Source organism: Apium graveolens, chromosome 7 (genome assembly GCF_009905375.1).
Source record: "Apium graveolens cultivar Ventura chromosome 7, ASM990537v1, whole genome shotgun sequence".
NCBI lineage: Eukaryota > Viridiplantae > Streptophyta > Magnoliopsida > Apiales > Apiaceae > Apium > Apium graveolens.
The window spans coordinates 12,003,078-12,015,477 of NC_133653.1; the positions used below are offsets into that span (position 1 = coordinate 12,003,078).

The 12,400-nt window shown below is 31.5% G+C and overlaps 1 protein-coding gene and 1 long non-coding RNA gene across 2 annotated transcripts; both read right to left on the bottom strand.

Annotated features, from left to right (window-relative positions):
• Positions 1-1,768: 1,768 nt before the first annotated feature.
• Positions 1,769-3,492, bottom strand: LOC141673261 (exocyst complex component EXO70C1-like). The gene has a single exon (XM_074479991.1). The coding sequence runs from the start codon at positions 3,490-3,492 to the stop codon at positions 1,798-1,800; it is 1,695 nt and encodes a 564-aa protein (XP_074336092.1). The 3' UTR covers positions 1,769-1,797.
• Positions 3,493-8,135: 4,643 nt separating this feature from the next.
• LOC141671207 (uncharacterized) lies at positions 8,136-8,954 on the bottom strand. The gene is made up of 3 exons (XR_012555003.1): positions 8,769-8,954; positions 8,583-8,682; positions 8,136-8,484 (listed from the first exon to the last, which is right to left on the bottom strand). It is a non-coding gene; the product is annotated as an uncharacterized LOC141671207 (long non-coding RNA).
• Positions 8,955-12,400: the final 3,446 nt, after the last annotated feature.

Here is a 12,400-nt window from a genome sequence, read left to right on the forward strand (position 1 = left end):
AATTAAATTCTACTTCTATATAAATTTGGATTTTATTTATACTTCTATATGAATTTGGATTTTATTTTCTAAAATATAGGAGCTAAATAAGAAAGTTTTCTATTCTATATAAACTTGGATTTTAGTTTATTTCTACTTCTATTTGAACTTGGATTTTATTTTCTAAAATATAGGACCTAAATAAGGAAATTTTAATTTTTTGAATTAAAATTTAGGAGTTCTAGAAAGAAAAAAGATAAGTATGATTGAAGTGATTCTAGAGCTCCGGGAGGTTTTCCTTTATATATATAAAGATATATAGGTTTTTACTCCCGTGAAAAACTATCTTATATGAAGAACCGTGGAAAATCATTGTTTTTATTATAGAATCTCATCATAAATTGTAAAATTTTATTTTAAAAAATATAAAATTCGATGCTAATATAGAATAATAAATATAATAAAAAAATTAACAATTAAATTTGATAAAATTACTTGATTTTAAATTTGATTCTACATAGTAATAATTTTTAATAAGTGTGATTCTACTGTGATTCTGCTATAGAACCAATTTAAACTTTTTAATAATTTCAATGATTTTTTAAATAAAAAAATTGTTTAACTTTGATTTTTAACTTGATAATTAAAATTTATAATTATATATGATGAAAAATAAAATAAATTATATATTATATATTTTTAAATAATGGTTCTCCACGATTCTCTAAATAAGAGGGTGTGCTACTCTATATACATATATATACTATAATAACCGGAATGAAGTATAATTTGTAATTTGGTTGACCCCTCATTTTTGGTTATGCCTTTACATTTTTGGTTATGCCTTTACATCAGGACTGTCAGATCTTCTTCATCAAATAATCAGAACCGTTAGATCTACATACTAAAAAATACACTCCACAAGTTCTCAGGTTCGAATCCCGTCAACAACAAATATTTATATTATAATTTATAAAAATAAATATAAGTTCTCAGGTTCGAATCTCGTTAACAACAAATATGTATATTATTTATAAAAATACATATAAGTTTTCAGATTCGAATCTCACTCACCAATAACAAATATTTACATTGTTATTTATGAATAAGATCTCATCAATCATATACTATTTATACTATTTGAACCTAACTTGAAATTATAATTATATAATCATTATTTAATATTTAATTATTTATATAAAACTTTAATAAAATTATATGAAATAAAATTAAAAATATATAAATATTAATCAAGACCCGTGCATCGCACTGCCCGTAAACTAGTACTATACTATAATAACCGGAATGGGTTATAATTTGGTTCAACGGTTATTCCCTAATTTTGGTTATTAAAAAAATAAATAAATAGTATTACATATTCGCTAAACTACTAAATTATTAAAAAACTGCAAACATAATCTACTTATCCTACTAAATTACAATCACTCATTATCTTATTATTAAAAAATAAATAAAAAATAGTGTTATATATCCGCTAAACTACTAAATTGTTAAATTACTAGCTATAATATACTTATCCTACTAAACTACTACCACACGTTACCTTATTATTTTTTTTAAAAAATTTATTATTATTATATATTTATGTAAATAATTTTAAAATTATTGTTAAATTTTGGAAGGCCAAGATTTACAGAAAGATTTAGGAAAATTACTTTCGGAAACTAGTGATTAGTGCTTGAGAAAGATTAAAGTTTGTAGTAGTAAAAAAGGTTAAATACTTGTTAATAAAACCAGGTGATGTTTTGATTTCAAATTTCTTTCGACATTACAATGAACAAACCTTGGCCAATTTCTCTATTCAAATAAACTTTGAGCAAGATTAGCTTCGGTAGTTGATAACATTCTATTCTCAAGGTCCTCTGATGAATACTTGATGTATCTCGCCTTGTACCTTTTACCTTGTAAATGACTACCATATTTTTCCAGAAAGGATTCATAAGCCGGAATCAACTTATTCAGTATCAGCTTATGAAGCTGATGGTGTACATGAATATCCGCCACAAACATTCTAGATTGAGTCTGACATACCTCTTCAAATGTAGTGTTGAAACTCTTGAACCTATTCTTCACAAATTTCCTTGAGATTCCATTATAAAATGGGAACTTATAGTTTAATCCGTCGTCTCTTAAACAGTACAGAACCCTGTTCCATATGGAAGAAAAATAGTCTTCTGCTGCCTGCACGATGTAGTTGCTCAACTTTAATGGATACTCCTCCCCGGTCATCTTTGATAGTTCTGGACACGCTTTAATAGTCTTAAGTATGTGGATGAAATTGTTTGTAATGAATTCATATCGCAAAGTTGAGTCTTTGTATAATCTAGATTTGCGCTCCAGATTGATTTTCAAGCTTATTACGATCCAAATCATATGGAGTTCCAACGGGGTTCCACCTGAAGCATCCAAAAATTGATCATCTTCCTGATTTCCCAAGCTTTTTGCGGGTTTGGATACTATTATATTCTTTAGTAGTTCCTTGTGCAGTGAAATTCTAGTAAGATATTTCATTGCATATTCAGTCAAAGAATGAATTGTGCCTTTTGGAAGTGGAGTGTTGGATAGCTCATTAAGCACAGTATCCTCAAAGCTGCAAAACAATTTCCTTACTAGGATTTGGAGCCTATTTATAGTCTTAGTTGCCACATGAGATATTTTTGTGCTTGAAACAGTGTGGAACATGCTTTGAATGTCAGGCAATAAAACTAGGAGAGCCTCATACAGATCTAAAACTGCAAAGAGATTTTGAAATGATGCAATAGAACTTGCAGCATCCGCAAAATTGTTCAACTCAACTGCAACATGTTCGACTATAGCCAGGAAACAGTTGTCATATGTGACAGTGCTTACACCATCAAAGATCTGCTCAAAATATTGCCTCTCCCTGGGAAAGATACAACTGTAACATAAATTGGCTGCTTGTATCCAAATTTCAATTTTTGAAGCGAATTGTATGCTGTCCAAATTTTGCAAGTCGTTAGTTGTCCATTTCCAAATGCAAAGATAGAGGAGCTTTGCATCCACAGCTGACTTCCTTGAGATTCTGTACATGCAAGTGCAGTCCTCAAGACATCCTATGGAATTCAGTTTTTTTACAATGTTATGGAGATAATAAACTTGCTCTAAGGAGAGCTCGTTATAGAACGTACGATTGCTTTCCTGCAACTCATAACTGTTTGTGCTACAGCTAGAGTAAACAGGGGAACTCAAAGAATCAGAATTGGTTGCACTGACTGAGCATTCCAAGATTCCTTGAAATACTAGCTGCATTGTTTTTATTGCCCGCATTCCATGAGTCTCATAACCGGAGGTCATGCCTGACTTAATTGATTGCTGAATCTCATCTACTGCATACAAGTACTGATCAAATTTTTTGCGGTTCCCAACACTAATAAATTGTTGAAGCTGCCATGGACATCCAAACTCTAGAATTAGTTTTGCTGCTGACTCCAAACGTGTCAACTTTATATCCTCGCAGTTGAATTCCTTCATGCCTTGTAATTCTACAAATGGTATAATCTGATCATCTGCAGTAGGGAATACAAAACAGACTACATTAAAGGTTTGATGACGAGGATGTTAAAAATGGAAAGGGGATGGATTTAAGTGTGAAGATAGCACATATATAATAATTTGGGATGACATAGTGAGCTGGGGATCCATTGAACTGCTACTGAAGCTTCCTACTTAATTTCCAGACTTCTCCTTGCAAACTTTTTGTAAACGACAATTTTGTCAGGTTTCAGAAACAAGAAATAATTTGGGATCACACTTGTAACTTTGTGTATGGATAATTTTGAGGTAACAGACATGTCTTGTTACTTTAACTTTGGCCAAATCCAAATTAGTCTTAGTTACAAACAATAAAAGCAAGATACCTCTTCATATACAAGCTAATAATATTCCATTACGAAGCAAATAAAAACAAGAAGCTAATAATTTAATGCTTTGATATGATTTTATTGAAATGGAGAATCACAAATCTTTAATTTTCACGGCCAGTTTGGTACCTCCTTACTCGGGTCTGAACTGTGATGTTTCAAGACGATTTTTAGTCGATACGTTCCAATGTAACATAAGGACCTCGCCAACAACAATTATTCAACAGAAGTCGAATACCAATGCACCTCATTGGCACAGCCCGTGGGATTTTTACACGTCTATAATTTTTCTATTCTTGGTTTAGTATTCTCATGGATACCTTGTTCTCATGTATTCTTGGTTTACATGATTATTTTAGCACCAAAAAATACTTTTTGTTACCAAATTATAGCAATGGTTATAGTCATTTTACATCTAGCATTTGACTTGCTCTTATGAATGTGACTGCACAACTGAATATCCAGTACAGACATTGTGGATTGAGTCTAACAAACCACTACAAACGTATTGTTGAAAGTCTTGAACTTATTCTTCACAGAGTGGAAACTTAAAGTCTGATCCATTGTTCATCATTTCTTAAACAGTACAGAACCTGTTGCGGAATGGATGAAGAATAGTTCTGTGCTGCCTGCAACACATCTTTGATCAACTTTGAGGGAGATGCTGTAATTAATAGAGTTAACATTGTTCATAAAGAATACAATGTACAATGACGAGTCTCCTAAAAAACCAGCTTTAACTTCCAAACTGAAGTAGAATCTCCTCATGCCAGACTCAGCAATGATATTTAAATTGATATTGAGTGGTTTGTCATAAAATTATTGTGGAATAGAGACACGATGACACTAGTAGAAAAATGGGAATAGTCTTCAACTATCGGGTGACTAAAATTCAAGTTGGTGATTGAAAAGAGCAAATTGCACATTAGAGTGATGCAGGGATGCACCTAGAAGCCGAGGAGTAAACATCGGTTATAAATTGTTGTCTTTTTTTTTCGTCTTCACATGTGCAGAATAACATCAGTTTTTAAAATAGAACAAAATCAAGGGAAAGGTTCAACGACCGGGGTGGTGGTGAAACCAGTTGAGCGTTTCTCCGTAGGAATTAGGAGGACATAGTCATCCTGGCCCTGGTAGCTAGGTTCAAGTTGCCCTTTTAACAAGGATTATTTTAGTTTTCATTTAAATAAGCCAATTTGATAAACCAGACTGCAAAATAGAAAATACAATATGTTGACGCTGAAAGCCATATTAACACGTTCTCTGCGTCTGCATGAAAGTGAAACTAGTATTAATATTCACAAATGGTAATCCCAGTGATATGATGAAGAACTTCTATAAAAGCTCCTCACGCCTTTACGTAATAATGCACCATTCAAGACTCAATATGTCTCTTAACTACTTGAACCTGCTACTAGTCATTTTAGGATCACTACTTCTTGCCGCTCCATCCCTTGCTAATCCATATCCCAATCACAAGCCCCAAACAAACTACATATCTCCAGCAGTATACAAACTCCTCTTTCAAGAACCAGCTGTCCCAGCTCTCATTCCTCACCAATCGTCCAGGAAATTATTGTTCTTGGGAAAATTGCTGCCCAAATTAATTCCAAAATCAACCACAAAAGTTCGACCCCCAATTAAGAAAAAACCTTTTAAGTTACCAGAGCTACCAAAACCAGAACAGTCACCACCGCCATCACCGTATCGACCCCCTCCAGCAGCACACAGTAGAGGACACTAGATGAGCCTGCACTTGTGATGGGGTAATATACAAATAAATAAGCTGAATGCATGATGCTTTTATGTTACCTGGTTATGGTCATCACTCTTCTGCCTGGAAATGCTCCTACAATCAATTAGCACACCGGCTTATATATATATTTATTTACATTCATTTCCAGTTTTCTAGTTTGATTCTGTATTATTATAGATGATTCTTTATTCTGCGTGTAATAAATGGATGTGTATGCTGCTGTCATTTCCACTTGTATGAATTGTTAAGTGTTTTCTTTGGATATATGCATACTAGCCACTAGGGAACATATTTTTTTTTTCCATTAAATATATAAAATACACCAGTTGGATTAAATATAGCAACGCTTATTATTGGTTGGGAATTTGTTACTAATATGTACTCTTTCTTAATAAAGGAAATCATGTATAATTTGGTATTAAAATATAAAATATCAAAGTACCAATTTTTAATAACCTTTATTAATAAACGAAACCTTTATTAATAACCTTTATTAAATGATAATATTAATTTTGGTTTCATCAATTTTTGGTACCACCAATTTTTGGTTTCACTTATTAATTTATATTTTATATTTCTACTTTTGTATGTGTTTTAATTCTACTAAATTTTTGATTACACCATTTATTCGTGTTATACTTCTACATGTATTATGATTCCATTAATTTTGGTTTTAATTTTGGTACTCACCTCATTAATAAGCGAAACATCTTTTTAAATGGTACTATTAATTTTGATTTTACCAATTTTTGGTACCACCAACTTTTGGTTTCACTTATTCATTCATTTATATCTTATAATTCTACTTTTATATGTCTTTTAATTCTACTAAACTTTTGATTATACCATTTATTTGTGTTATATTTCTACATGTGTTATACTTCTACATTTATTATGATTATATTAATTTTGGTTTTATTTTTGTTATCTTATACTTTTACATGTAGTATAATTCTACTAAGTTTAGTTTTATTGCTTCCTTATACTTGTGCCTATTAAGTTTGATTTTATTTTTGTTTTAGCCTTTTGGCTTTAAGCTTTTTGTGTTCTAATTGTGTTCTTTATTCCCTTATGTGTTGCTAATTTAATATATTATATGTATTTGGTTTCATCAACTTTTGATTTACGCTTTTTGAATTTTATTATAACTCTAAATGTATAATTTTTATTCCTTTTTTATTCTTTTTTTATTCATCGTTTATATCTTATAATTCTACTTTTGTATATCTTTTGATTCTACTAAACTTTTGATTACACCATTTATTTGTGTTATATTTCTACATGTGTTATACTTTTACATGTATTATGATTATATTAAATTTGGTTTTATTTTGTTATCTTATACTTCTACATGTTGTATGATTCTATTAAGTTTAGTTTTATTTTTGTTTCCTTATACTTTTACCTATTAAGTTTGGTTTTATTTTTGTTTTACCCTTTTGGCTTTCAACTTTGTGTTCTTTTTTACCTTATATGTTGCTAATTCAATATATTATACGTATTTGGTTTCATCAACTTTCGATTTACCCTTTTTGAATTTCATTATTGCAACCATACAACTGTTTTTTTTCGTTGTCTGACAGGTAGAGTTTCTGTTGTCTATCCAACACTAGTGTGATCAAAGGTTGGACAACGGTTGTTAATACAGTTGTAATAAGGGAGATTCAACAACAATGTTTAACACTGGTTACAATCTGGATGACACAACGGTTGTTTTAGAAAAACTATTGTTGGAACCTTTTTAACATGACAGTTTTCTTAGTAATAAACAACGGTTTATTTACGTCTAGAGAAAGTTCTAAATTTTCTTTCCAATTTTAAATATCTTTTTCAGACAACAGTTATTTTATCCATCTATTGTTTATATAAGAGAAGTACAACAGTTATTTTCAAATGCAGTAATATAAGTATCTTTTAGACAACAGTTTTAGGGTGATGTTATAATGCAAAAGAGATAACGGATAACTTTTCGGGAACCATTGAAGAAACCTTTGTAACACAACAGTTTTACTAAGTAATAGACAACGGGGAGTCAATGGCAAGAAAAAGTTCAAAAGCAATTCCTTTATTATTCAAGCAATGGTTTGTTTAAAGCAACAGTTGTGTAAAATCTTTTAAACCAATTCTTCTTATATTGTGTTCTAAGTCATGTCTTCATAGTTCAAATAACAGTTAATAACTAACTGGTGTTATTGAATTGTTGTTTAGACAATGGCTTATATTTTGACATAATTATGTACTTGAGGTAACCGTTTTCCAAAAATGATACAATGGTTACTTTTGTTTTAAAAAACCATTATCTTATTAGGTATAAGCATTTTGCATATCAATTTCATATTTAATTAAAACCAGCTGTATAAAAAATCACAAAATCTAGGCCCCTGCCAAATTAAAAACAATTCCATACCATAAAATAAATACCAAACACAACACCAACACAAAATCTAGGCCCCTGCCAAAACAAAACCAATTCACTACCATACCATAATCCACACCATATCATAATCCATCCGTTCGACAATCCAAAATAACCAGATCTACATACCAAACTACCAGCAATCCATCGAACATAAAATCATTATCGCAAGTCTACTTATCACCAACTACATACATAAAACATCCACTTTACGATAAGTTCAAACAAGTCTACTTGTCAACATACGATAAGTTCAAACGAGTCTACTTGTCACCAACTACATACATAAAACATCCAGTTTACGATAAGTTCAAAAGAAAAGAAAGGCGAGGACCTAGCTTGCACAGTGTTTCATAAAACTATTTTGCAAACTCAACCCTGATCTCGTTGATGTCATCCTCAGTGTAAATCGGGTTTGATCTACGCAGCCACTGAAAAATCATCCAAAATTTTATATAAGTAACATGTTCTGCCCTTATAAGAGTAAATACAAAGTGGATGAAAAGGCCCAAAGATAGTCAATTGTCACCTTATTAGCAAAGTCCAGCTCCTTATCATGAATGATTTCCATCATGTATCGCATCACAAACAGGCCACAATCCTTGGTTCTCGGTCTGCACTGGAACTCCCTAAAATATCAAACAAAAGTTCATTTAAAATATCCAGTCTCCTTTAATAACATAATTAATATATGATCAGAAAAATGAATAAATACCGTCATGTTCTCCCACAATACTTTCTTCTTCGGAACCTTTTTCAAATCCTCTGTGTATATTTTAATGGCACCGCAATCAAAATAATATATATCAAAATATAAAATAACCACTGCAAAATATGGTCGGGCAAGATTTACAAGTCAAGACATAATAATCAAATTTTACAAGGTGAACTCTTACTTGTCGACAACATCCACCCATTCTCTATTTGCAATTCGGCGTTTAAGAGGGTCCATATAGTAGACTACCTCTACGTCTGGATTGACAACTGTCAAGGTCCAGTGGTTCCTACGAAAAATAAACAGAGGTACTTGTTAAATAGTAAAGCCTAAATTTGATGCTTTTTCGTCACCCTAACAACTCAAATATCATCAAAAAAATTACATTTCTATTGAATTAAAATCAACCTAAAAATTATTTAAACTCACTAATTGTGAAAAATAATCCAAAATGTGATACTAGTAGAGTGTAATTTACTGCAATAAACATGATCAGGTATAACATCAAAAATTGAAGGCTCATACTAATAAAATTTAAATTCCAGTAAATAAATCAACTTTAAAATTAAACCTATACAATTATCATCAAATTTGAACTTCAAATATTACGAGGTTGAACTATACAATTGCCCCTGTCTTAGAAATAAACCTAACATCTAGTAACAAAATCAATTAAATACTATCAAGGCATTTGATTACTTTTATATTAACTACAAAACTCTCAAGGCATTTGATTACGTTTATACTGAACCAATGCAATTAATATAAATTTCAACAACAAATATTATCGAGTTTAACTATACAATTGAACCCATTTCTTAAAAATAAAAGCTAAATTCTTGAAAAAATTAATAAAAAAACTGGCAAGGCTTAACAGCTTAATAGCTTGGGATAGTATAAATACTTACACATCATTGTACGGCAGGAGAAAATGTTGCCCTTTCCTAGAATCTTTAAATCTTGTACACAATTCACGTGACCTCTGCACTGCACTGCCACATCCAATGGCACCGATTGTGCCCAGATCTACAAAGCTAATGATATTGACCATCTTATGCTTCTTCACATATCTATTCAAGAAGCTACAAATTAAATTAAGCAGTCCTTAGTAAAGATTGTCGTATTTATTCCTAGGCTATATACTCCGAAAAAAAAACTTTGAATGAAAAGCTTACTGAATAAAAAGTCAAATGACAGAGCCGGCCATTTCACCTCCAGAGCACACTGCATGTATATCAGATAAGAACATGATTTGCTTCTTTGTAAAACCAAATGCTTCTTTGCTTAGCTCAAAAGAAATTATTCGGCCACCACTCAAGGCTTCCTTTACCCATGTCCACAAACGTTTTATTGCAGAAGGATAATTCGGACCAATCTCAACAACAAGCTCTGGTTCAACATCTTCAATTACTTTATATATCTTCTTCATTTTCTTAGCAGGGGTTTTCTTGGTTTTCTAAAACAATTGCAAATCAAAATAATTAAAAAAACTGACTAAACAAACACATACTACATATATTAACCATACTAAAAAAGCATTCTGACCTTGGCGGCCAAAACATGAGAAGTACTGCTATTGTTTCCTACAATTATCATGTTTCTCGGCCATGCAATAAAATTTCTCATGGCTTCTTGAACATTCAAAATTTCATCCCCGATAGGGAAGGGAATCTTAGCATCTCTTTGAATGACTTTAGTGATAGACAACCCTTGCGTTCTTTTCTCCAAGACTTACTCCATGGATAGTCTTCTCATGTCCTTCGGGAACGCGTACTTCATCAATTGTTGCACAAGCAACAATGTTTCTCAACGATTCAACAACCAATCAACATACAGAACTACCCGAAGAATCCACTTTCATTTCCTCAACAGCCCTTCCATTATCATCCTCACCCACCACCTTTTTATTATTCTCAAGCTCCACCGCTAAATCCAAAAACAAATTATCTATCAATTTCACATTTTTATGAACACCTACATCCACATCCACATCCACATCGACCCCACCCTTAGAGTGACAGCTTGCCTGCTGGGAATTTGGTTTCGGACTACCATCATGTTGTATACCATTTTTTGATGAATGTGCATTATATTTTTCAAATTCAGCAGCCCAAAATGCATCTCTCTCTTTAATAATTTTTGGAGTCTCCTCTGCCATGTAGTTTTGAATTGCCTCACGTACCCTTTCTTCCACTGTCCTCACTTTCTTTTCCCTTGGAAGATCAAAATAAACCGATTGCTTCACATGAGTTCCCTGACCACGTACTCTGCCTTCGTGCTCAGGCTTACCGAACGCCATTGTTAACACATCATTAGTACCTTCAACTTTAAGTTTTCCTTCCTTAACCTCCTCCTTCATCTTTTTCTATAAAATTTTCAGTAACATTTTTTACCATAAGCACATTCATCCTTTAAGCACATTCATCCTTTAAGTAAAATATTACACAACTAACACCAATTTGTTTTTACTAGTTATAAGCACATTCATCCTTTAATATATTTAATTTAATAGATTCAATTGCAAGCACAAGAGACAACTTAGTTTACTTGGTGGTACAGGGGACCTAGTAAGTACATTCATTAACAAACTAATCCAAGGATAGAAAAATATTAAAATAAAATATTAACCAACACAGAATACAAAATCTAGACATTTAATATTATGAAACAATTTTCAATATAAATATGTGTATTTGACTCTCTTAGTGAATAGGGGATTATTAAAATATATAATTAATTACTAATATTAAATATGATACAATCAACATGCTACTAGCAGTAAAGGCATACAAACAAATCCTAAGTTAAACTAGAGACCACTAATTCGAATTATACATTGTAATAGGAAAAAATAAACTATAGATTTATAGGCTTCATGTGTATATAATTTATTAAAATTTAAGTTTTGAAACTTCAATTCTTTATTAAAAAATACATAAACATGTGCATCACATAGAATGGACAATTATATTAATAACTTACAATTTCCTTAGCTTTTTCTGCAACTTCATCATTTAAAAAATTACCATCTTCGTCCATCCTTGCTAGGATCCAAGTGTCCGACCGATCTACTTCCTCTGCATCTGGATGAGATTCAGTCTGCATTTACATGTAAAAGATCACCTTAGTAATAACATAAACATGCTTGTAAAAATAATATGAAGCCAAAAATGTGCATGTTGTTTCATTATCACTAACCCATTCATTCTCGAGATTAGCATAACCTTTTCGAGACATTCGATGTGGATATTTACTCAGCTTCCTTCTTTCTTGTTGTTCTTTATGAATTTTCTTCATAAAAAGCAGCAATAAGGTTAGAAGATCATAAGTAAGTAAATATTAAAATGAATAAATCTAAGTAGAAATATACTAGAAACTCAGGCGACGTGCGATCAGCAATAAATATGTCCCAATGTGATTTTTCTATAAAAGTAAAATCTGCAGGAGGATGTGCAAAAAATTGAGGTTGATCCAGATAAGGAAGAATGTAGTACTTGGTCAGCCGACATTTAAATTCCCTCCATTTTGCCCTGGCCGATCTGAATACCAACTTTTTTGCAGACTCAGGTACAACATATGCCATCTACGTACATATACCAATAAATTTAAAGTTAAAAGGTGCTAGTTAAAGA